Source organism: Lithobates pipiens, unplaced genomic scaffold (assembly GCF_037356315.1).
Source record: "Lithobates pipiens isolate NorthernLeopardFrog02 unplaced genomic scaffold, aLitPip1_a1.2 Scaffold_22, whole genome shotgun sequence".
NCBI lineage: Eukaryota > Metazoa > Chordata > Amphibia > Anura > Ranidae > Lithobates > Lithobates pipiens.
In genome coordinates this window covers 144,719,801-144,747,418 of record NW_027507784.1, presented here as the reverse complement: position 1 = coordinate 144,747,418, position 27,618 = coordinate 144,719,801, and the positions used below count along the sequence as shown (strand labels likewise).

The following is a 27,618-nucleotide window of genomic DNA, read 5'->3' as shown; positions in this document are numbered from 1 at the left end:
CAAATTGCCCCCAAATCTCCCCACCTAACACAAATCTTCTTCTCCCATTCCCTTCCAACACAAATTTGCCTAAATCACCTCTCTTAGCACCCCCCCCCCCCCCCCAAATGTCTCCTCCTGGTACAATACACATAGGGTTGCCACCTTTTCTTCAAGTCAAACCCAAACACTTTAGCGGTGCACAGCAATTTTTTTTTATAGTGTAAACTATACATATATTTTGCAATTAAATAACATTTCTAATCATATGAAGCTAACCACAAGAGTCCCCCTTTACATCAGAGTCCACACAGTTTCCCCTTTACATCTGAATTCACAGAGTTCCCCTTTTGCATCTGTATCCACAGAGTTTCCCTTTAACATCTGAACCTTACACTTTAAGGGGGGGACTCTGCAGACTGTTGTAAGGGAGAACTCTGGGGACTCTAACATAAGGGATGCTCTGGGAACCCTGAGCATAAAGTGGATGTAAACCCGAAATTTTTTATTTTATTTGTCTGTTTATTTATCTGGCACAATATAGAGTATGGGATTGCAGATCAGTCTTGCCACAAAGTTAATCCAGCTCTGAGCAATCCTCTTTTCTTGTTCAGTGAGATAAATCTTGACAAACAGAGAAAAACTTTGTCAAATCCTCCCCCTTGCTGTGAGTGACAGGTGATTTACATGTCTCGTGCACTAGCCTAAGACATGTATTATTTTTTAATTCCCTCCTACTCCTTTCTTTAGCAGCTCTGCAAGGATTGGCTGTTCCACACCTCAGCATGACTGGCATGCTGAAGTCATGTGGGGACTTTTCTGGATTTTGACTGGATGTTAGTGATCATAGCAGAAGTTCAGTGTAAGAAATACACAGGAGAAAATGCATGTTGATAAGGTGGGCGGGGAGTTTACTGACATCACAACTCCACCCACTGAGCCCTGGAACACAGACCCACCCACAAAATCTGCAGTTTTTCGGGTCTCATAGCAGACAGAGGGGAGACATTTGACAGATAAGTATACATGCAGGAGTCATGTATATCCTTCTAGATAACCAATATTGCAATAGTTTAGAAAGGATGAGAGTGGGTTTACATCCACTTTAAGGGGGAACACTGAGTATTCTGATGCACAGTGAGTACTCTGATGTAAAGGGGAACACTGTGGCCTCTGGTGTAAAGGGGAACTGTGATATAAGGGGTGCTCTGAAAACCCTGATTTACCTTAGTGTACTAAGGTATGGATGGTGATGGATGGTGAGCTCAATCACCACTTGACAGTCAGCACTCCTCATCCAGATGTATCTGAGGCTACTGGACTTCAAATTTCCCACCCTCACTTTCCTTTTCTGAGGCACAGCACCGAAGATTGGAGTGTGGGCAGACACAGAGGGGTAGGGGGCGGGAGGAAGAGGAGCAGATCGAGCCCTCTCTCCTCTTTCATCTGTATGTGGGGGGATTGTTAGTGCTGGCTTTGGGCAGTGTGAAAGAGAGTGTAAAAGACACTCTTAGTTTAGACAGCTGCAGCCAGCAACCCTGCTGGGAGGCCACAGTCCAGTCTGAATAATGTGTCTGGGTTTCAGGCAGTTTGAAATCCGGACACATGATTCCAAACCCGAATTGTCCGGGTGAATCCCGAACAGGTGGCAACCCTAAATACGCATCCCCTGCAACCCCCCAATTTATCCCTTCCAACACAAATCCCCCCAATCTCCTTTTAGCACCCCCCCTTACCTCACATGATAACACAGTGCCCAAGGCAGCCGCCCCTCCTGCCCACCCCCTCCCTCACCTCACATGATACCACTGTGCCCAAGGCAGCCGCCCCTCCTGCCCACCCCCTCCCTCACCTCACATGATACCACTGTGCCCAAGGCAGCCGCCCCTCCTGCCTACCCCCTCCCTCACCTCACATGATATCACTGTGCCCAAGGCAGCTGCCCCTCCTGCCCACCCCCTCCCTCACCTCACATGATACCACTGTGCCCAAGGCAGCCGCCCCTCCTGGCCACCCCCTCCCTCCCCTCACATGATACCACTGTGCCCAAGGCAGCCGCCCCTCCTGCCCACCTCCTCCCTCACCTCACATGATACCACTGTGCCCAAGGCAGCCTCCCCTCCTGCCCACCCCTTGTCCCGGTCACCAAGACAAACAGAGAAAGTAAATCTCCCCAATGGGCACCTAGGAGCCTGGGAATGATTCTAACCTTTCTCCAAACCTACTTCAAAACTGGATAAAAAATAAAAAAAATAGGAATTTGGGATTTATATACACTTCAAAGGCCAGCTAATAATAATCTGGATGTCTACAACAAAAAGTTACTCTTAAAGTAACAAGTGCTTGAGGATAGGAAAGTCATCCTCAGTGCAATGTAAAAGTTTCTCTGACAACTATCCATTAAATGTCTACCATAAGATAATAACAGACAAAAATATGACTCCTAATACAGACTCAAGCAACAGCATAAGTTTTATGTTCTCTCCCTATTATCCCGAAGCGATGGATAAATCTATCCTAACTCCCCTCATGTGATGTATAATGTACAGTGTCAGAGACCACAAAGCAGTGAAGCAAATTAAAAGATGCCTGTTAAATTAGTCTTTGCAAGCAAAGAAGCCGTTTTGATGATAATGTCCTCATGCTCCGATATGAAAGTGCAATACGTGGATAAAATCTATTTATAAAATGGCTTGAGTAAATGGGTTTGGGATAAATAGGGGGATATAATTGACTAATAAACATTCAGGGGACTATCGAACTACAAAACGGTTCCAAAACTGACATTTAAGTGCATGTAGTGTTCTAGAAGGCTTGTGACACCGAGGTATCATCCGAGGGGAAGAGGCTACGGCATCAGGGAGGAATATTTCAAAAGAGAAACAGAATATTTTCTATATTGGCCTAACAGCTTTTTATACCATATATATTTTCACAGTAGAAGCTGAATTCTGGAAGCTTTACACAAGGTTATCACTTTTTATTTTCATGTGACTGTCATTTTGCAGATCCCATTGTACTCAACTGACGTTTTTATAATAACTAGGGCTGTTACTGATTAAAATTTTCTTATTTTGATTAATCGATTTGTTTTAACCGATTAATCGACTAATTTTGATTAATTATAACGCACATACAGATCCAACTACTTTAACCTGATCTCCTTGCGTTGTAACTCTGCATTAGTCAGTGGTAAATGTGCTATACACTATATACAATTACCCAACACTAGTTAGTTTCCACAATCCATGGCTTAACTTCACAGTTCACACAAATACGTTTTAAATTCAAACTGTAGCACTGACATAAGTATTTTTTTTTCCACAGTAGCGTGGCAATCCCTTCACCTCCGGTCTAACTAATCACTCTCACCTTATGGCATGGACCCCTGTGCAAACAGGTGGTCATGCAAGCGGGTATCAAACGGGTTAACATGGACCATAAACTTCTCTCACGTCTCCTTAGAGCTCAGCAAGGACGCCAGGTCATGGTTAGAAAGAAAAGATCTAAGTGCTCACCGCTTAAGTATAAGATTACATTTTTGTGTTCAAACACAAACTACTCACATAAAGATGATACAAACACAGCATGTAAAGCGGACAATCGTTTTAGTTCCGTAGGGCAGCAGCGGGTGACGTCATGCTAGCTCCTCCCCGTACACGTTACGTTCAATCAGAATTTAGACATCACCGGATCTCCGACGGAACTCCCTGAAGACCCGGAAGCCGGCGGAGAGGTGAGTACCGATCAAAAGAATTTCGACCGATCAAAAAAATTTATCTATTAATCGAGGAATTAATCTTTAATTTCCATAGCCCTAATAATAACCTTTCTTATTGTGATGTGTTAGCTTTGTGAATTGATCCATAGGTCTCATGAAAGGGAAGTGAAGGTAAGTGGTACCCATAACAACCAATAAGATAACAGATTAATTTTTTTTTTTTTAGAGTAGAAAATGACAAAGCAATTGACATGGGGAGGGGGGACTAGGCTGCAGTACATTCCCAAAATGAATTATGTGTTCCCATATATATTTTTTATAGATTTTTTCATTCATGGTAAGGACATCCACCTATTACAATAATTCCTTCTAGACTTAACCTCTTGCTTACTGGGCACCTAAACCCCCCTCCTGCCCGGACCAATTTTCAGCTTTTAGCGCTGTCACTTTTTGAACGAGAATTGCACAGGTTATACAACACTGTACCCAAATGAAACTTTTATCATTTTTTCCCCACAAATAGAGCTTTCTTTTGGTGGTATTTGATCACCTCTGGGTTTTTGTTTTTTGTTAAAAAAAATGAAAAAAGACAGATATTCTTTTTAAAAATACAAAAAAGTTTTATAAATTTAGCAAACAGGTAATTTTTCTCCTTCATTGATGTACGCTGATGAGGCTACACTGATGGACACTGATAGGCTGCACTGTTGGGCACCGATAGGCTGCATTGGTGGGCTGTACTAATAGGCGGCACTGGTGGGCACTGATGAGGTGCCACTGGTGGGCACTGATGACGTTGCGCTGGTGGGTACTGATAGGTGGCATTGGTGGGCACTGAGAGTTGGCACTGATGGGTGGCACTGATGGGCAGCACTGAATTGCACTAATAGGTGGCACTGATAGGTGGCAGTGATGGGCACTGATAGGTGGCAGTGATGGGCACTGATGGGTGGCAGTGATGGACACTGATCAGCACTGGTAGGTGGCACTGATAGGCAGCACTGCTGGGTGGCACTGATGAGGTACTGATTGGCACCACTGGTGGGCATTGATAGGTGGCACTGATTGCTGGCACTTATGTTATGATTCATGGCACTGTGTGGACACTGGTAGGTGGTATTGGTAGGCAAAGATGAGGCGGCTTCACCCCTTCCTCTTCGGGACTGATGTCCCTTGCACTCAAACCGGTGATCGACCTCACACTATCAGCGTGAGGAGGAAAAAAACAATTACTGATCTTCTGATCAGGTGATCAGCTGTCATAGGCTAACAGCTCATCACATGGTAAGGGGCCGGGATCGCCGGAGTCTTATTGACTCTGTGATCACAGCATGCGCCGTGCGGGCCCTGCAGGGTTCGCCGGGGGAGCGTGCAAAAGGGAGGACATCTATTGATGGCTTCCCGGCAAAGTAGATCCACTCTGTAGCCACCATTCTGCTATAGCGCGGATCTGAAGGTGTTAATCTGGAGCTTTTAAAATATTGTTGCCATGTGAAACTTGTACTCTTCTCTTTTACCCCAGGTGTCATAATGGACTGATCAATTTACACAGGTTTACCACAAGGATAAGGATATTAAATTTGTGTGATTCATTTTTCAAGTCTCATTGGAATGCGCTGAAAATAACTGTCCTTTAAAAAAAGGATCCTTGACTTGTTGTGTTTGCTTTGCGAATTGAGCCTAATTTGCTATAGCCCATGGAAACAAACTAGAAAACCTTTTTTTTTTTTTAAGACAATCTGATAAAATTATCTCTTGTGCATAGATCATGTATCAAAACCTTCATGTGAATTACATATACATTGACATACACAGTGCATACACAGTGACAGTATTTGATGTTAATCAGGCAGCACAGTGGCTAAGTGGTTAGAACTTCATCCAAGCAGTACTAGGGTCATCGGTTTGAATCCCAACACTGACACTACCTGTTTGAAGTATGTATGTTTTCCCTGTACCTACATGGGTACTCCAATTTCCTTCCACACTGCAAAGACATGCTGGTAGGTTAATTGGCTCTAGTATGTGTATGAATGAATGTGAGTTGGGGACCTTAGATGGTAAGCTCCTTGAGGGCAGGCACTGATGCGAATGTACAATATATATGTAAAAGTGCTGTGTAAATTGTCGGCGTTATAACTACCTGTAATAAATAAATAAAATAATTAATAATTAATTAATAATTAATTCCCAGTGATGAGGCAATCAATGTTGGGCCTACATATAGTTCCCTTCATCTTAAATTAGTGTGTCTTTCCTCCATTATTTCTGTTACGGTAATATTGTTGCCTTTAAGACTTTTTACAGCAAAAATACCACATTTATTACTGTTTTATGGGTTCTGCCTTTGGGTAAGTGTATTTAAGCAAGAATCTGCTTGCAGCGACCATCCACATAGTTAACAACTGGATACAAGTTTAGGATTACTTTGCTGTCGGGTAGTCACAGATAAATATATATGTGATATAAAGCAAAGTTACACAAGTGGGAACATAAACTGAGAATTATCATTGTTGTAACATTTTTGTTATTATTATTAGTTTTTGTTTATGAATCATAAGTCCAGCAATAGGACATACATATGTATACATTGATAAATAGAAACTTCACCTGTGTATTTTATTTTTATTAAAAGTTACAAGCTTTATACACTATAGTTGCTGACTTTTATAAATCGGGTACCTATCAGTCCATGAATTTCAGCGCTGTTTTTCCGCAGCCACCACTGCGGGTCCCTGGCACTAGGAGTCAGCTGTAACTTCCTAATTAATCACAGCCAGCTCTCCACTGCACATGTGCAAGATTGCACAACTTCATCAGATTGAATACAAAAATATTGAGTAGGACCTCTTCAGTGGACAAATATATGCATCAAAAATAATCTTTGTATGTTTTTATGTAGATTTTTATTGGGTGAAATAAAGATTTGCATATTTTTGTAACATTTGTTGATGCATATATTTGTCCATTGGAGGGGTATTTAAAGTCCTACCCAATATTTTTGTATTTATGACTAGACATGGGCCGAAAACCCCCCTAACCCTCTAACCCGAACAGCGAACCCCATTGAAGTCTATGGGGGCTAAACAGGTCAAATCAAATCAAAAGTGCCCAATTTGAAGGTTTATATGCAAGTAATTGCCCAAAAAAGGGGTATGGGGGTCTGGGTACTGCCCACCCTGGGGGACATTTATTAATGCAAAAAAAAACATTTTTAAATACAACAGTTTTTTTTCAGGAGTAGTGCTTTTAATTATGCTTAAAGTGCAACAATAAAAAATAATAATTTTAAAATAAAATGTCTGGGGGGTCCCCTTAGTGCACCTGTAAAGTGGCGCATCTGTAGCTTGCATAAAACATGCTGCAGCAAAAATGGAATTTCTAAAGAAAGTCAAATCCCACTTAAAATGATTTGCGGTTACAATTCTCGGCACCCGGCCATTGAAAAAAAATGGTGCAGGCCTACCGCCCCAGTTCATACCAGGCTATTTGGGTCTGGTATGGCTTCAGAGGGGAACTCCATGTCAAAATTGAAAAAAAAAACGTCTGGGCCCCCCCCCCAAAATCCATACCAGACCCTTATCTGGAAACGCAGCTTGGTAGGTCAGGAAAGGGGGGGCAACTAGTGAGCGCCCCCCTTCCTGAAACATAACAGGCCACATGCCCTCAACATGGGGGTGGGTGCTTTGGGGCGGGGGGTTCCCCCCACCCCAAAGCACCTTGTCCCCATGTCGATGGGGACAAGGGCCTCATCCCCACAACCCTGGCCGGTGGTTGTGGGGGCCTTTAATAAGGGCCCCCCCAGATTCCAGCCACACCATGTGAATGAGTATTGGGTACATAGTACCCCTACCAATTCACCAAAAAAGTGTCAAAAAGCAATAAAAAAAGAGACACGTTTTTGACAAAATCTTTATTAAAAATTGAAAAAATAGTGTCCCTTGATGAAAATCCATTGTCAATCATGCTGCCCGTCGACCCAACAAAAATGAAAAAATGGGATGGCCTCCTCCCGAATGCCCCCTCTGCAATTTGACATTTCTTATATGTCACCCCCTTCTGACATCACGGACTGGTGCATGCTGGGTCTCTGACCTCACAAGGGAGTGGGGCCACCAGGTGATGTCATTCTTGCCTAGGTGTGAACTGGGGAGTGTACCCGCTCCCGAAAAAAAAAAAAACGAATAAAAAAAAAAAACTCAAATGTGTTAGGGGCAGGGGTGGCAGGAAGATAAGCTAATAATGCTCTTTGTACAGGCAATAGCTGACAATATTAACTGACAGTATTTAACTACTTCTCGACCAGCCGCTGCAGTTGTACTGCGGCAGGTTGGCTCCTCTGCGCAAATCGGCATCACTGAGGGGGCGCGCGCTTGCCCATTCGCTATCAGGGAACGTGGGTCCAGTGGACTCGATGTCCACAGGCCACCCGTGATTGCTCCACAGAGAGGCAGAATGGAGATTTGCCAGTGTAAACAAACATCCCAGTTCTGTCAGGGGACTAGAGAAAAATCATCTGTTCCTAGTGATTAGGAACGGCGATGTCGCTCTACTCCCTGTCAGTACCCTCCCCCCACAGCTAGAAAGCACCTCCCTATGGAACACTTAACCCTTTGATCGCCCCTGATGTTAACCCCTTCCCTGTCAGTGTAATTTAAACAGTAATCAGTGCATTTTTATATCACTGATCACTGTATAAATGTCACTGGTGCCAAAAAAGTGTCAAAAGCGCCCAATCTGTCTGCAGTACTGTTATAAATCACAGATCACCACCATTACTAGTAAAAAAAAAATTATAATAAAAATGCCATAAATCTATTCCTTTTTGATGTGATAACTTCTGTGCAAACCAATTAATATAAGCTTTTTGCGATTTTTTACCAAAAAATGTGTAGAAGAATACATATTGGCCTAAACTAAGGAAGAAATTAGTTTTTTAACATATTTTTGGGGGATATTTATTATAGCAAAAAGTGAAAAATATTGTTTGTTTTTTTTTTCAAAATTGACGCTCTTTTTTGTTTATAGCACAAAAAATAAAAACCGCAGAGGTGATCAAATACACCAAAATAAATCTCTATTTATGGCCTGGTTATGAAGGGGGTAAATCCTTCCAGTCCTTAAATGGTTAAATAGATCTGTGGGGTATGAAAAAAAAAGCCTTATACTAAGTTCTCCCCACCGCTGTTAGTCACCGGCTCTCTGCTTTGTTTCTCCAGCACTCACTGGAGTGCTGGGCTGGGGAGGAAGCAGCTGGGTCAGTGGGGCAGCTGAGAGGCTGAGCCTCTTTTCCCAGCCTGGACCTGCTGGGTGACATCGGCACGCAGCAGGCTTTAGCCCACTGGCTGTTGAAAACGGGTCACAGGAGTGGAGAACGTATAAGACCGCACAGACCCTAATGCCGTGTACACACGACCGGACTTTTCAGCAGCAAAGGTCTGACGGAACTAAATCTCTGATCTTGTGTGGGCTTCATCGGACCTTTGAATCTTTCCAACGGACTCGAGTCCGGTCGAAAAAAAATGTGTTTGTCTATATACTAGTCCGACGAACGAAAACCAATGCTAGGGCAGCTATTGACTACTGGCTATGAATTCTAGTCTAGTCATACGTCATCACGTTAAAATCCGTCGGACTTTGGTGTGATTGTGTGTGGCCAAGTCCGTTCGCTCGGAAAGTCAGTCGGAAGTCCGCCGAAAGTCCGCCAGGAAGACCGTCGGACCTAGTCTGCCGGAAAGTCTGGTCATGTGTACACGGCATTACACATCATAAGGTTGGTAGAACCAAAGGAGATTGTACATTCAGATTGTGTATGGTGAGCTGATATGGTGAGCTAATTTACATTATCTGAACTATTTGATATGTGAAAGGTTCTTCATTGGTCCTAAAGGACCATAAAAACCCATCCAGAGTATCCACACTTCTTGATACAGCCTGCAACAACAGCTAATTAAACCCAACTCCAGCCAAAAATTTTATTTTGTTTAGATTTGTATAGGGAGGGAAAGGGTTAGAACCTGTGTCTGCTTTGAATTTTTTTTTTTTATAGGTATCAGACAGAACAGATATGGATATGGAGATTTCCTATCACTTCCTGTCTAGATAATAGGCGTCAAACAACAAGAAGTCTGATCACTGCTATTGGAACAAAGACAACATTTAAAATCCCACAGAAATTAGTGCTGACACTGGTGTAAACCTGGTCACAAGTTCTAACCCTTCCCACACTATCCCAAACTAAAACAAAAAAAAAAGATATATTCTTTAAGAGCCTTGCAGAGAGAGCAAACCGGTGCAGATGCATCACTATATTTTGAACTGTGAGCTTTCATTACATTCACAAATATGTGTAAAATTTCCCATAACTTGACAGAGCCTCAGAGCCTGAGACATTTGGTGCTCTACTTGCATTTACTACATGTATATTGTAAAATGTAGCTAATAACTGCTAAATATTGATATGCTTAAATTGAACTTTTCTTAACAGCAATATAAACTAAAATCACAAGATAATTAAAGGTAGAGTACAAAAACAATGCAAAATAATGAGAATAATAATCAGATCACTAAAATCCATGTATTATTCTCTACAAAGAACTTGCCTTGATATGAGAACAAAGTCTTTCTCTCTTACAGGGACCTGTAAAATGTCACACACAAGCACAACTAAAATTTCCCAGATGACATAAAATTCCATGCTAGAGTATACAATGGCTCTCGTCTATAGTAGCCTTCAACATAGTATATAAACACACTAAAAAAGAAAGATAAGGCGGTACTTCCTAATACCTGAGAGACATGATGGCCACAGCAATTTTCAATCTGTGGTGCACTTGCTTGAGCCGACACGTGATACCTTTTTCACTGGCACCCAAAGCGCCACTGTCATACGCTGTAATTGACAGCTTCCCAGGCTATCAATTACAAAGTTTGGACTACACATGGTCCTCCCACCTCCCTGGCATCAGTAACAGCAGAGGCCTAATAACAGCTCATGGCTTTGGTGTGTGAAATAAGCCTGCCTGCCTTTTCTCTCCCTTCTCCTGTTGGAAGTACCACAGAAAGTATATAAACCCCTGCATTTCTGAAGGTGTGGGGTGTGGGGTTGATCTGAGGTTTTAAGCTGCCAGGTTTGGGGCTTATCTGAGGTCTGAAGGTACAAGGTTTAGGGCTGATTTTAGCTCTAAAGGGGCATGATTTGTGGCTTATCTGAGGTTTGAAGCTATAGGGTTTGGGACTGATCTTACCTCTAAACGGGCATGATTTGGGGCTGATATGAAGTATGAAGCTGCAGGGTTTGGGGCTGATCTAAGGTCTGAAGGTGCAAGCTTTGGGGCTGATCTTAGCTCTAAGGGGTCATGATTTGGAGCTGATCTAAGGTCTGAAGCTGCAGGGTTTGGGCTTGATCTGAAGTCTGAAGAAGCATTCATTAGGGCTGATCTGATGTCTGAAGGTGCGAGGTTCAGGGTTGATTTTAGCTCTAGAGGGGCATGATTTGGGGCTGATCTGAGGTCTGACGTTGCAGGGTTTGGGACTGATCTTACCTCTAAAGGGGCATGATTTGTGGCTTATTTAAAGTTTGAAGCTGCAGGGTTTGGGACTGATCTTACATCTAAAGGGGCGTAATTTGGGGCTTATATGAGGTCTAAAGCTGCAGGGTTTGTGGCTGATCTGAGGTCTGCAGGTGCAAGTTTCAGGGCTGATTTTAGCTCTAAAGGGGCAGATTTGAGGCTGATCTGAGGTATGACGTTGCAGGGTTTGGGACTGATCTTACCTCTAAAGGGGCATGATTTGTGGCTTATCTGAGGTTTGAAGCTGCAAAGTTTGGGACTGATCTTACCTCTAAAGGGGCATGATAAGGGGCTGATCTAAAGTCTGAAGGTGCAAAGTTTGGGACTGATCTTAGCTCTAAAGGGGCATGATTTGGGGCTGATCTAAAGTCTGAAGCTGCAGGGTTTGGGCTTGATCTGAAATATTCATTAGGGCTGATAGGTCAAAAGGTACATAAATTGGGGATGCTCTGAGGTTCATAATGAAACTAACGGGAATCACCCTGAAACTATAAACCTATAAACTACATATTCAACGTAAATATGAACATGTTTAGTGTCTGCATTAGGTATCCCAATAATATTTAATGAGTTCATCTTTCCATTATCATTACAACTGTCAATATAAAACTTAAAGCGGTATTAAACCCAAAACCAAAAATGTAATATATTGCAGTTTACCAATCATCAGATGCAGTGACTGTATTGGTTTTCTTTTTTAGTTTTTTTTCCTCTGTTTTTCCTAGTGATCTGGCCCATAACACTCCTTCTATATTATGCATACATCACTCTGGATGAAAGAGCACAGAGGACACATTTGGACAGTAGAATTGTCAGTCTGGTGGGAGGGGGAGTGTTAAGTATACTAGCAGCTTTAAATACACTAGCAAATTGAAGCTGCACACCTGCTAATACTTTATAATCAGTTACAGCAAACATTTTTTTCCCCCATTTGGGTAAAGGTTTTAGATAAATAAATAAAAACTAATCATTTTAAGCACCCCTGCCAGTGTTAAATAGCCCTGTAACTCTAAGAGAGATTTTATGCTTAGATTATCATATGAAAATAGAAGAAAGAAAGCCTAAAGGGGAAACTAATGCAGCCAATACATCTAAGAACTGATAAGCTGCAACATAATACTTGCTTTTGTGTTTAATACTATACAACTATGGTGCTTATTTGTTTACCTAAGGAATGATTCACCACAAACCAGTGCACTGCCTGTGATGCACACCGTGTCATGCATTGACACGGGCATTAACCAATTGCCTACTGTGGACTTACAATCCTTTCCTGCCCAAGCCATTTTTCAGCTGTCACATATTGAATGACAAAATGCGTGGTCATGCTACACTGTACCCAAACACATTTTTTATCATTTTCCTCACACAAATAGTGCTTTCTTTTGGTGGTATTTAATCACTGCTGGGTTTTTTATTTTTTAATAAAAAAAGACAAAAAAATTTGAAAAAAAAAAATGTTTTTCACATTTTTTCTGTCAGTAAATTTTGTGACTAAGTAATTTTTTGCTTTCACTGATGTGCGCTGATAAGGCGATACTGATGGGCACTGATAGACTGAACTGGGCATTGATGAGGTGGCACTTATGGGCACTGATGAGGTGGTTATTATGGGCACTTATTAGGTGGCACTGATATGTGGCACTGATGAGAGACTGTTAGGCGGCACTGATGGGTACTGTTAGGCTGCACTGGTGGGCACTGATAGGCTGCACTGGTGGGCATTGATAGGCGGCACTGGTGGGCACTGATAGGCGGCACTGGTGGGCATGGATAGGCAGTACTGATGGACGCTGATTTGCATTGATGGGTGGCAGGCTTAATTTTTTGCAGTGCAATTCAACAAACAGGACACCATACACTGTGCTGGGTTTTTAAGGTGTGTTGGCGTGCCATTCACAACGAAAGTATGAATCGGCCTCCAATTATATTACTTTTACCTTTACTTTATTAAATGAACCCCTATTTTTGTCATGCTGAATCTAGAAAAAAGATTGTTCTGCCACAACTAAAATAAAACTAAAATACTAAAATATTTATTTTGTGGTCTCAGATCATAGGCAACCAATTGACTAGCAACTAGTGAACTAGTCAATGAGGTATTGGCACATATTGTCTATTTTCTCAGTAATATCGCAAGGCACCAATAACATCACTCTACATACTTCTTATATAAATTGAATGTGGATAAAAATATAATTCTGAGGAAAAAAAATATGTGAAAAGAAAATGTCTTTAGCTAGGCCTCATAAATTTTCTATATAACCTGAAGTCCAACCAAGGTTATAATGTGGCTACTTTGGTCTAACTGGTACTTGACTCCACTCTTCTCATTACAATGCTGCCTTTTCTTGTAAAGACTTAATTGTAGCTTGATACATTCTTTTTCCCTGCATATTTTCTCTTATTGAATACCAAAGACCAGCCATAAAACTCTGCCTCCAAGGGCTGCAACATAAAGATGTTATTCCAATATTAGATTAAACAGCAAAGCAATGAGAAGACCAACCATAAAGACAATTAGATTTACATTCATGGGTAATTGAAGAGGACAAAGGCCCCATTGGAAGGGTGGTGTGTGACTCACTCTTATTCTGAGCTGCTAACCATGTTCATATGACACAATCCAAAGGAAAATATTACCTTACACAATAATAAACTACTTTATAGCACAGCGCTGCCCAGCCACGCGGGCTCTGCCCTCTCAAACGGGGGCTTGTTTGTAGCCTGCCAGCCAGGGAGTCTGCACGGGTCATGTCAACAAGGTGATAACATGAGCTAGTGTGACAACTATAAACCCGCTATCCTGTCTTAGCTGCTTATTTGTACAGGCCCGATATGTATGTGACCAAAAGCAAGTTTGTAATAAGGAACATTTTCGGGCACAATAGAGAGGGAAGATTAAAACCCAGGATCTAATATACCAATATTATCAACTGACCAATGACCACATTTTAATACACTCAATACTGTCAGCTGTGGGAGTCTGAAGCCGAAGAAGCAATATTAAATGAATGGGAGTTCTGTTAAAAAAAAAAAAAAAGCCTGTGAAAGTTACATGGTCAGAGTTCCTCCAATCATGAAGCTCTCTGCTGCTGCAAAAAAAGCAATGAGCAATCCCTGGGGCTCAGTCAGCTAAATATCACAGCCTATATTTTATGAATGGGACAAAATGTGATATGTAATGGAGAGCAGATAGCAACATCCTTCCTCTGTTATAAGTGATTCTCTATGAGGTTGGTTTACAAGCATTGTGCATCCTCCATATTATTGCAGTACTCATCAGATATGAGAACCATTGGCTTAGATGGTAACAATTGCCTATTTTGACCTAAAATACAAACTAATACCTCATGCTTTTGTGTGTTTTGGTATATTGACCAACAAATGATTTTTTTTTTTTAAAAAGCATATTAGCCTACCTGACATAAATGGTAGAGACAACACAAAGATGTAGGTTTACAAGTATTGTGCATCCACAAATAAATTGCCTGTTTGGAGTATTCTGGCCATCAAATGGTTTCCCTGGATATGCTCCGGGACCTTGTTAAGGTAACCTATAAAAAGTGACCGTTTTTTGTATTCTGTCAAATTTACTGTATGCAAAATAAATGTATTTCTTCCTCGCTGGTAGATCGTGCTGTCTGACTAATCTACAGTAACTGGTAGTAAAACACTAATTATACACAGGTGGAACTAAGACCTTTAGGCAGGTATCATTTTGAGAAGGTCTAACACAGTAAACTTTTATGTGTGCCAAGCTTCCTTTTTTTACATGATCCTATCTCATGTTTCTCACCTTGTGTAAATATTTCTAGCAAAGCAACAGCACATAAAGATGTAATCATTTGCCTATTTGTGTTATTAAAGCTATGCGTTGTGTGGAACTGTGTGGCCACAAAAATATCTAAGTTATAGAGGCATAGGAATATACTGCAATAAGCCTATTGGTGGTCATAACTTAAATCTACTTTTCCCATGGATAGAAACAAAACAATGGCCTACATCCCAACACATCAGTGCACAGAAACAATTGCACTAATATATTTACTGTGGATACACCAGTGCGCAAAGTGCATACCACCCCATAGACCATGTTGACTACAACTGCTCCCACCTTATAGAGTAGTGGAAGGGTTTATAAGTACTAGAGGCAGGGAGTGGTCACATACCAGGCACCCAGGCAATATGTTATATCCCTGATTATCAATACGCTATATAAACTCTGGAAATCACAGATGAATGATATCTGCTTACTTAGTTTAAGCATGTACCGATTTGTTACAACAAACATTAAAAATACATTTATTTTTAATCATTAAAATAATGTATAATTCTTAGTTAGTAAAACAATGTAATTTTCGATAAAATGTATTAAAAATAGATAGAGGAATACTAAATTTCAGATATGAGACCATCGTGGTTGCTCCTGGCTACCAAGCCATATAATTAACATGAGATGTAAATGACTTACTATTTGTGGATATAACAATATACCACTTCCTTTATAGGTGACAAAACAGGAAGTAGCAATATGAACAGTGGTGTTCATTAGGTCCTTGCAAAGGTGGACAACAAATGTTATTTAATGTTTGTGATGTTGCAAACTAAGAGAATCGTATTAGAAGCTCCCTTACCTTGTGCTTGAGCTGCTGATGAGTGAGAGTACCCGAGGGCAAGAAGGGCGGTCTCTACCAACTGATTAAAAAGGACGTCTCTACGAACCAGTACAAATTCAGCATGTTCTTCCCTGCTGTCCATCTGCTCCACCACACAGAAGACAGGAAGCATGAGACCTGTATGCAGACGGCAAAAAAAAATAGCACATTAACACAGGGACTCAGTTTGTTCAACACTACAGCTAGCGAAACTAAAAAGATTTAGAGCTGATCATTATACACATCAGCCACACTTTTTGATTGTGCTGCCAACCAGCCGGTTTTACATTTAAATGAAAAATGAATAAGCGATCTACCATCGAAGTAAAATAAACCCATTCACCACTGAAAATGAAAAAAAAATGAAAAAATATTCACCTAAACAAACATATAAGTGAACAGCGACACTTACGTGTATATATGAATACACATGTGAGAAAAAAAAATATATAGCACTACCTACGACAAACAAACAAAACTATAAAATGCATCTAAATGTCAAAAATTATCATGCCGTAGTGACAAAAACTGCAGTGTAATGTGTGATAGTGTACCTCTGCGCTACTCAGGTGTAAAGTGATGTATTAGGATCCAATTATAATGTGGATAAACTAAATGAAAACATATATCAGAAAAATATGTGCATAAATATGGTTACATCAACCAATGTATCGCTTACTATGCCAACCAAAACCTACACTGAAGGTATGTTCAAACCCACCACAAAGCTGTCAACCATTCAACTCAGCTCAACTCAACTTATCTTTGGCCCATATGACTTTAGTACAGTCTGATTGGCTACTGTGAGTTAAAGCTCTTCAAATACTGTCATTTTCATTGATTTGCTAGAAGTGATTTGCTTAATGGAGTAGAGCAGGGGTAGCCAACCCGGCACTGGTGCCACAAGTGGCATGCCAAGCCTCTTTTGCCAGCACTTGACTCCCTCCCCATCCCTCACCATCAGAAGAGCAGTGCAGGGAAATATCAGTGAGACACAAATGCATTCCAATTTCAGAATTCCCCACACCTCACCTGCACTGAGGGGGAGGCACTATGCCCTCACACATTGTAAAATATGGGAAACATTGGGGGTTACAGTGGTGGGGCAGAAGAGCAGGGGTAACAGATTTGGGACAGATGTGCAGGAGGTATATTCATGGGGCAGATGAGAAAGGGGGTTACAGTGGTGGGGCAGGTGAGCAGATAAGTTCAGTGTCAGGACAGATGAGAAGATGGTTCAGTGTTGAAGCAGATGTGCATGGAAGTACATTGGTGGGACAGATCAGAAAGGGAGAACATTGGTGGGGCAGATGAGCAGGGAGTTACAGTGGTGGAACAGAAGTGCAGGTTGGTAAAGTGTTGGAGCAGATGTACAGGGGGTTACAGTGGTGAGACAGATGAGCAGGGGTGTATTGAGGTGCGGCAGATGTGCAGGGTAGTACAGTGGTGGGGCAGATGTGCAGGGGGCTACAGTGGTGGGGCAGATGTGCAGGGGGTTACAGTGGTGGGGCAGATGAGAAAGGGGGTACATTGGTGGTGTTGATGAGAAAGGGGGTAAATTGGTTGGGCAGATGAGCAGGGTTGTACAGTGTAGGGGCAGATGTATAGGGCTTACAGTGGTGGGGCAGATAAGCAGGGGGTTACAGTGGTGGAGCTGATGAGCAAGGGGGTTTAGTGTTTGGACATATAAGCTGAGGGGTAGAGCAGTGGGGCAGATGTGAAAGGAGGAGTATTGGTGGGGCAGATGAGCAGGGGGTTACAGTGGTGGGACAGACATGCAGGGGGTTACAGTGGTGGGGCAGATGTGCAGGGGGTTACAGCGGTGGGGCAGATGTGCAGGGGGTTGCAGTGGTGGGGCAGATGAGCAGGGTGGTACAGTGGTGGGGCAGATGAGCAGGGGAAACTGTGATCTGAGGAGTAAAGGTGTATGAATTGGGGCTCATCTGAAGTGTGAAGTGGCAGGAATTGGGGCTGATCTGAGGCGGTAGAGTGCAGAATGTTAACTTCTCACTACTAAAGTAGTTTGACAACTTTCAGACCGGACCATTTTGCTGGCTTAAGACCAGACCACTTTTTGTGATTCGGCACTGCGTCACTTTAACTGACAATTGTGCGGTCGTGCGACGTGGCTCCCAAACAAAATTGACGCAATTTTTTTCCCACAAATAGAGCTTTCTTTTGGTGGTATTTGATCACCCCTGCGGTTTTTATTTTTTGCGCTATAAACAAAAATAGAGCGACAATTTTGAAAAAAATGCATTATTTTTTACTTTTTGTTATAATAAATATCCCCCAAAAATATATAAAAAAAAAAAATTTTCCCTCAGTTTAGGCGGATACGTATTCTTCTACATATTTTTGGTAAAAAAAAATGCAATAAGCTGGTTTGCGCAAAATGTATAGCATTTACAAAATAGGGGATAGTTTTATGGCATTTTTATTAATAATTTGTTTTTTACTAGTAATGGTGGCGATCAGAGATTTTTTTTGTGACTGCTACATTATGGCGGACACATCGGACATTTTTGACCATTGTCATTTATACAGCAATCAGTGCTATACAAATGCACTGATTCCTGTGTAAATGACACTGGCAGTGAAGGGGTTAACCAGGGAGTGGCAGTGTAGGGGTTAAGTGTTCCTAGGGGCGTGTTACTAACTGTGGGGGGCTGGGCTTTGTGTTAGTGAGCACTGATCTCTGCTCCAATCACATGGAGCAGAGATCAGCATCACTTGTTGCTAGGCAGAACGGGGAGATGCTGTTTACAATGGCATCTCCCCGTTCAGCCTCCCCGTGAGACGATCGCGGGTATCCCCGTGGCGATTGAGTCCGCGGGACCCGCGGCCGGACTCATGGGAGTCCCGGGGGTATGCTAGCGCGCCGCCGGTGGCGCGCACGTGATGGCAGGGCGGCATATAGAAATGGACGTACCTGTATGCCAATATGCCTGCCCGTGCCATTCTGGCGACGTACATCATTGTGCGCCGGTCGGGAACTGGTTAAAGCATTTACTTTATAAAAAATCTTTTACGTGAGAGTGTGAAGTTGACATTTTTTTGTTATAAAATCGGCATGCTCAATTTCTTTAAAAACATTTTTCGGCACACTGTGCTCAAAAGGTTGCCTACCCCTGGAGTAGAGAATGTTCTCTGAACAAAGTGATAGAATGTATGTATAGACACAACATTGTAACTTTGTTTAGGTTTAGATTAGATTATGGCATGGATAAAATATATATATATATATATATATATATATATATATATATGTTTTCTGCTTTCTGTAACATGTTGAGGTGATTTTCCTTTATCTATCTTGCAGAAGCAAGAGGCTAGAAATCTCTACAAAGCAAGGCAAAATCTACTGTTAGACAGTTGTCCCTGGAACAGATGCCCACATTGGAAAATGTAAACGTATATCTATTTCATGTGGCAACTCTAACATTTTGGATTTCCCATTACTTTCTACTTGTCAATAATCATCAGGACAAATAATAAGGGTAAATCTACCTATGAAAAGCGCATTTAGTAATAAAACCTCAAGGGGTTCTAACCCTCCCCTATTGTATCCAAAGCCTGGAAAAAGAGTTGTGACATTTTTGTTGCACTAAGCTACGTGAACATTTGCTTTGGAAAGTGAAAATTCTTACACATTTAGCCAGGATGAAAAAAGACACGTCCATCGAGTTCAACCTAAACTAATCTTTTAGTAAATCAACTCCGCTGAGTAGGGGTTTGATTATGAGAAAGAGTGCTATGATGTATGATGAATGTTTTTCCATTACTCCTGATGAATGCAGAAGCAGACAGATCAAAGAGATATTTGAGGACCAGAAGGTAACAACCCATATCATGCCAACCCTCAGAAAGTTAGGAAAGGGCTGAATTCAGAACGCAATGCAAGAGGTTTTCCAAGTCAATTCAATGGCAAACTCTTTAAAAACACACCAAACAGACAAAGTGATTGGAGGCAGATCTGCTCGAATTGGGACTCTCTCTTTGGCAGCCCATAGAAACAGAGAAGACAAGCTAAGTGAAATTACACATTATCCAAAACCCTCTTTAAATTTGAATGGTATTTCTTCTATGAGACCACAGTGTATATCAAAAATACTTATCTCTCAACTGAGAGTGTTTTGATGGCAGATAAAGCCACTATTATACCTCCTTATTCTTCCTTTCATCAGCTCTGTTCTCATAGACTGCGTGTCAAGGCTGTTTCTTTTTTATATGCCCTACTTTATTTCTCATACATCACATAGGAAAGAAAAAGAAGATTCTGCATGGCGATGTCTGGATCCTATTAATGCGTCTCCTCCATGTCTCAGCCTTCTGCTAATAAATCATCTTTTTATATGGACATTTTATTTTCATCTGCAGGAAAGTCATTAGCAGAAAAATAGATGTTAGAAACACTTGGCTGCCAGCAATCTTTTTCTATGTGCCGCGACCCCCTTTTGACAGAGAAGGGGTTAAGGAAGCTATCGTGTTTAATAAGGACTTAGAGCTGATTAAATATTATAATGTTTGCCTTGTTCCTTAACAATGAAAGCATCATTGTTGTAGCTTGTTTTTGCAAGATTTTTTTATGTTGGCCATCCTAACTAACCAAAAACTCATATGGAAATTTCACAGCGAGGAAAAGAATAAAATGACATTGATTTTGTATATTCATTGCAAAAAGAAAGTTTGGGCAGCTTTTGGAATATATGACTATGTATCTTTTGTTTTACTGCTGTCTGTGCAAGGCTTGCATGAGCATTTTTTTTACTTTTAAATAGATGACTCAACAAAGGTTTAGGGCACCTATTATTCCGCGTACACACGACTGGACTTTCCAGCAGAAAAGGTCAGACGGAACAATTTCATCGGATTTTCCGATTGTGTGTGGGCTTCATCTGACTTTTTTTTCAAAAATCCTGACGGACCTAGAAATAGAACATGTTTTAAATCTTTCCGACTGAATCAATTCCTATCGGGGAAAACTGTTCGTCTGTATGCTATTCCGACGTACCAAAAACGGTGCAAGGGCAGCTATTGGCTACTAGCTATTGAACTTCCTTTTTCTAGTCTCGTCGTACGTCATTGCGTTCTAAACAAATGGACTTTAGTGTGATCGTGTGTAGGCAAGTCCGTTTCAGTGGAACTCTGTCAGAACTCCGTCCGAAAGACCGTCAGAGTTTATTCTGATGGAAAACAAGTCATGTGTACGCGGTATTACTGAACATCTAGAAAAATGGCAATGTATCTACAAACTGCGACTGATCAGAAATGGAAGTTTTCATGGTCTGTGCATTGCCTCAAAATGGTCATTTATGGTGAGCCTATATTCCGTTTTTGAATTTCTTAAGCAAAAGTCAAGCCTAAAGCTGGACACACATGGCACAACATATATTGTACAAACTCCTTTAGATTTCTCATCACCTATTTAGAATAAAGCAAATTCAATGGTCATTTAGGTTGTCTCTCACCTTGCATAGTTATTTATAAACACAAATAAATTAATATATATACCGTAAATGTAAAAAACTCTGTACAATTAGATTGTATTGAGTGTAACTTTAAGAGCAGTAACTAGGACTACAAAATACTTACTATTACCTTTATTAGACATCAAGCTTCAGGCAATGAGTAAAATGATTTTTTGGTTGAGGAGCAATTTTTATTTTGTAATCTATACCATTATTATATGCTTGTGACTTGGGCCTGAAGCTTCGCCACTGCTATTCCCCTGTCCAATAAGATTGCCTTTCTTTAGCATTTCAGCACTCTTATTGGACAAGGGAGTCATTATTAATGAGACTTTGCACTGATGCCAATAACAAACTAAAACTAGTTCAGACAGACATAAGGAGGAGGTTTTCCTGGATAATAATGGTAATAGCATCACTTTCAAATGTTGTGCATTCTCTAGTAGTGGTCACAGAGAGTTACCTCCAACTTTACATCAGTGATAACCCAGGCAGATACCATATCCTCTCCAACTAGGCCTCCTATAAGAGCAAGGTAGTCAGTGTAAACTGATTTTCAGTGAGCATTTATTATAAATTACTGCACTTTTACCTTAAAGTAATTCTTGAAGTGGCAGAAACAGGCAGGAAAAAAACCTTCTGACTCTTCCACTTTTAAAAACCAAACAAAACAACTTTGGCTGGTGTCGGGCTTTAATGAAATAAAATACTAAATTGAAATTGTTTCATTGAACTTGTTTATTAATATATCTATTCCTGTATCAAAACTAACATAATATAATATCCAGCACATTTTGCTGACATTTTAAAGCCCCATACACACGACCAGAAATTCTGCCAACAAAAGTCAGATGTGAGCTTTTGGTCAGAAATTCCAACCGTGTGTATGCTCCATCAGACTTTTGCTGGCAGAATTCCAGCCAGCAAAAAATTGAGAGCAGGTTCTCTATTTTTCGCTTGGAAAAAGTTCTGATCATTTTCTCAGCTCTTCGTAGTGTACTTGACAGTTGAAAGTTCAGAGAACTTTTGTGTGACCGTGAGTATGCAAGCCAAGCTTGAGCGGAATTCCGTCTGAAAAACCATCCAAGTTTTTTCCGGTGAAAAATTTGCTCGTGTGTACGGGGCATTAGGCTTGTTTCACGCTACTGCGACCTGAAAGTGATGGAAGTGCACAATGCCCAACACCACTTACATACAAATCAGTAAAATAGGACATCTGTAAGATTGTCTCCTGCTTGTTACCTGCTCAAGAAGTCAGCAAATCCATATACCCAGATAGCAACCAATTGTGCTGCAAGTTTGAAAATGACTTGCTAAGCTATTGCTAGATTTGCCAAGTTTCACACTTTTGTTGCACAATTGCAGAAAGTCCGCATTGCATGAATCCGGATCAAGTCTGCTGCAAGTTCTGGTTCAGTTATGTTGTGCAATAGTCATCCCACCACAGGCGTCACTGTAACTTTCAGAGCCCTTGCTGTAGATTAACCACTATAACTTTGCTCATGTTGGAGACTTGCCAAGCAAATTTGCTACAGATGGAAAAGTGTCAACTGAAACTTGTGCATCAAGTGCTCTGTAAGTGTACAACTTTCCAGTAAAAATGTGTAGCAAGTTAACAGAATTTAATTTCAACATTGCCACAAATTTGTGGCAAGTTATCCTTGCTATCTGGGTATATGACAACACAGACTGACTGAACCACACCTAGTATAAAGTGTCCCCTTAGTCCCAGAGGGTCTGTCCTAGCCATGATTCCCCATTGATATACAAATCTATTTAACGTAGATACAATCATAAAGTATAGATAATATAATAAGAAATGAAAAATGAAAATTTGATACACAGAGACAAAACATTTTTTGTGCAGACAATCCACAGAATCATTACTTGGGTAGACATTTGATCAGCATCACAAAGCAGCCTATACAATGTATTGGTCTCTACCGATAACATGGTCAGGCATTTCCATAACATCACTCGAAAATTTCCAGTGCCAAATCATTCATTCTCATCTTGCTTAACCCCTTAGGCCCTTAGGAAATGTTTCCGCTGGTCTTGTTAAACTGAATATCTGTGTACTACAATCTTTTTCTCACCTGGTGTAAGGGTTATAATGAATCCTACGCTGCAGCTGTAAAACACAAAAAAGTATCGCTGCCAGCTCGGGTCCACATGGAAATAAACGCTGATCAAAGCGATGTTGGAAAAGGTGTGAAGGCAGGACTTGTGGTAGGCAAAACAGATGAGTCCAGCTGCGGTGATCCCTAAGCAGACCTGTTCAGGTTTAAGAAACTCTCAGATTTTAAAAGTGGAAAAATATCTAACAGAAGCATATAAAGGGGTGGGCTGGCTTCCAGCTCATAAAAATAAATTCTTTATCTCAATAAGACGCCTTTGAAGTTTCAATTTAATTGCTGGCTGAATCTAGCAGCTACAAATTGGTAGAAATGCCTTATAGGATATGATGGAATCTAAATAAATAAGTCTAAAGGTATATCTTTTAATGTATATCTATAGCTAATGCATTTTTCTTACTCTTGGAAAGGGTGTGGAGTAGAAAAGTAATAAATAACCCATTGGAAATGCTGTAGTTTGCTATATATGTTTCATAAGTGCAGAAAAAAAAACTGTTGTTAATGTTAGAAGTTCAGAACTGTCCTTTGCTCACTTCCAGGGATATCTCAAATAGTGTATTTAGCCCTATTTATTCTTATTATGAACTACAGAATGATTTAAATGTATATATGTAATACTGTAGATATCTGAGAGTGACAGTGACTGTGTAGGTTACGATTAGCAAAAAACACTGGGCAGAGCTGACACCAATCAGTCCACAAAAAGCTGTGTGTTGTCAGCCCACAACAAAACTTGTGCCCACAACAGGAGCTGAGAAGCTGAGTGCATTACTGGCAGATCATGAAGTATTCTTCTGTACTTTCAGGGTTCAAGTGATAAAACATGGGAAACAGAGCACATTAATAAAAATTGAAGTAGGGCTTCTTTTGTAAGCTTTGTAGCCAATGAATATTCCCTAATTTAATATTTGGTTTCTCTCCTTCCCTTATATTTCCCTCTTTGTTTTTATTTTATTATAAATAGCAGATGGAAAACACTAAGGAAGGGAGGAATAGATTAAAGGGACATTCCACCCCCAAGTTATATTATATATAATTATTGTAAGTATAGTGAGGCCCTAGCTTCTTACATTTCTTGACTAATCCTACAGTAAGATCTCACTGATGAGCTAAGGTTGGTGCAGAACTGAGTTGGGCCTTAACCTGAGGGAAGCTGTCATATAATAGGCTGCTGGCCAGAGGATGACTGGTAACTTTTAGCCCAGGGGGAAGGACAACCCAGAAGCCCACGGTGCATCGACTCTGCCCCCTCCCACTCCCCTTATCCCTGCCTTCTGCTGACCCCCATCCCAGGCTGAAGCTCTGCTCCAGGTACTCTCTGCTAACTGGACGGTTTGTACTGGACAGCGCCTGCTGCAAGGACTCCAGGTTCCCGAACTGGCTAGCAGGGGGCTTGGGGGAGCCAAGGTGGCTCAGTCAGTTCTGGTCAGGGGAGGAGAGCCTCCACTGGGGCATGGAGCCGGCCTCTGCTCGGACCCTGACACCATTTATGCAGTCTGTGTTCTGTCGTCATCCTCATCCCTCATTCCCCACCCTGCAGCCACACACAAAAAAGGCGAGGGGATGCTTGTGACATCATTGACCTAATATGGCTATAATGGGTCCCACAGATGTGCAGATCCAGGAAGTGATGCGCAGAGATCTCACCAATAGAGTCCTGGAGAGATATTAAAAATCTGTCAAGTAGTTTAACTTTCAAGCATCTACCAAACAAAGACAAAGCAGTTTTAGGTGGACCCATTAAAGAAAAGTAATTAATATAACAATAGCTCTTCATTTCATGGACCTTTCTGTTTGAATGGACTAAATTTATAAATACCGTATTTATCGCTCCATAAGACACACCTTTTCCCCTCAAAAAGTGGGGGGAAATGTCTCTGCGTCTTATGGAGCGATTACTGACCAGCCCTCACCCCCCCCCCCCCGGTCACCGCTGCTGCCATATTGCAATACTGGGCCGGCGGTGATTCATCCATCTCCCATGAGCGCCGGGCGATCTCACGCTGGGCCTGTCACTCACAGAAGACCAAAGACAGAGCAGCCCGTGCAGCCAAATGGAGTACGGCCATGGCGGCCGCTCCAGCTGCTCTCTCTTCTGAGGGACAGGTGTATGCATAAGGAATGTCAGTCTGTGTGAGGTAAAGGTGGTAGGCTGCATTTCGTGGCACAGATAAGGCTGCATTTCATGGCACAGGTCAGCCTGAATTTTATTGGCACAGATCAGGCTGCATTTCATGGCACAGGTGAGGCTGCTTTTTATTGGCACAGGTCAGTCTTCATTTTATTGGCACAGGTAAGGCTGCATTTAATTGGGCACTGGTAGATATTTTAGTACACCATTTGGTTCAGAATATTTTTTTTCTTGTTCTTCTCCTTTAAAACCTGGGTGCGTGTTATGGTCAGGTGCGTCTTATGGAGCGACAAATACGGTAGTTATTATGACTAATTATCCAACAAGGAGATTATTCTTTGGTTAGAAGATAAATTGCTTTCTATTTTGTAAATATACTGCATGAACATAAAAAGCAAAGATTGTTCTGGTGTAGAAGTCCAACTGTCCTCAAGCAGTGCACTGTAATTAACACATCGTTAGCTATGGAGGCGCTTGCAGCAACCTCTTATGCCGCGTACACGCGATCGGAATTCTCGTCGGAAAAAACTCTGATGGTTTTCCCGATGGAATTCCAATGGAATTCTGCTCAAGCTGTCTTGCCTACACATGGTCACACCAAATTCCAATCGTTTAGAATGCGGTGATGTACAACATGTACGACGGGTCTAGAAAAAGGAATTTCAATAGCCAGTAGCCAATAGCTTCCGTCTCGTAGTTGAATCTGAGCATGCGTGATTTTTGGCGTGTCGGCATTGCATACACACGATCAGAATTTGCGTCGGGATAATTGAGAACATGCTATCAGTTTTTGGCTGGAGGAAATTCGGACAGCTAAATTCCGATGGAGCATACACATGGTCGCATTTTCGGATGAAAAGCTCTCATCGGTCTTTTTCTGGCCGGAAATTCCGATCGTGGCATTAGAAGAAAATTGTCATAACGAATTTCCAAAATCCAAATATAGAGACCTAGAACAAATAAATAATTTGGTACCTCCACTGGTTGCTGGGTTAGACTCAGTTCAGAGATTTTTACCCTAATTACGTTTTGTGTTATAAGATAAACATATGTATGAGCACATTTTGTAAAACAACTAAAAGATACTAAAGTTGTCTTGTTCAGTAAACTATTGCATCCAAAATGGTCTTTCATTAGTCTGGTTATTCCCCCAAAATTAAAATTCAGCTGTTATGGCTTACTGCATATGATGTTCCGTGTACTGGATGTCAGGGAAAACAATCTAACTTACTATAAGTTTGTCTCCCAGCTCATGAAATATGCAGTCTAGACAAATGCTGTATAAATTGATTGCATGACTTTAACATATACCACAGGCATACAATTTAAGAAGTTTTTTTTTTTCATAGCAACCAATCAGAACTCTTGTTATGTTAAAATGAAAGGCTTGAACATAACATTTTTGCTTCATTTAATTTCATTTTTCTTCAGTTTTTACAAATCAGCCATATACTGTATTGCCACTGTTATATGTATGTGCACCCTGAATGACTGGCAGTTTTTAAAATGTACTGTAGCTTTGGTAGGGATCTCCCATATGCTTTCACTGACAATGTTAATTAATATATACATCTTAACTTAAAGCTGATCTCCTGGTAGGTATAAAAAGCACAATTAAATGCAGGTATATATTTGCTAAAAATGTAATATATTTTTAAATACAACTAGGGGTTGATTTACTAAAACTGGAAAGTGCAAAATCTGGTGCAGCTCTGCATAGAAACCAATCCGCTTTCAGGTTTATTTGTCAGCACTTATTTGAACAAGCCAAAGTTAAAAGCTGATTGGCTACTATGCACAGCTAGACCGGATTTTGCACTCTTCTGTTTTAGTGAATCAATCCCCTAGAGTACTTGAATCTGTATGAACATCAACCCTCATGTATTTCTTTGTATAGCAGAACTCAAATTGGAAGGGTCAATACTAGGAGTCCATCAGGTCTGCTGAAGTAC

General features: G+C 41.1%; 1 protein-coding gene across 5 annotated transcripts in view; it reads right to left on the bottom strand.

Moving 5' to 3' along the window:
• The window catches only part of SATB2 (SATB homeobox 2), a 254,032-nt gene that overhangs the window by 165,742 nt on the left and 60,672 nt on the right, over positions 1-27,618 (bottom strand). For all 5 annotated transcript variants that reach the window (XM_077448434.1, XM_077448435.1, XM_077448436.1 and 2 more), the window contains one exon: positions 15,909-16,067. In XM_077448434.1, the coding sequence (XP_077304560.1) occupies positions 15,909-16,067 (159 nt within the window). The remainder of the gene's footprint in view (positions 1-15,908; positions 16,068-27,618) is intronic.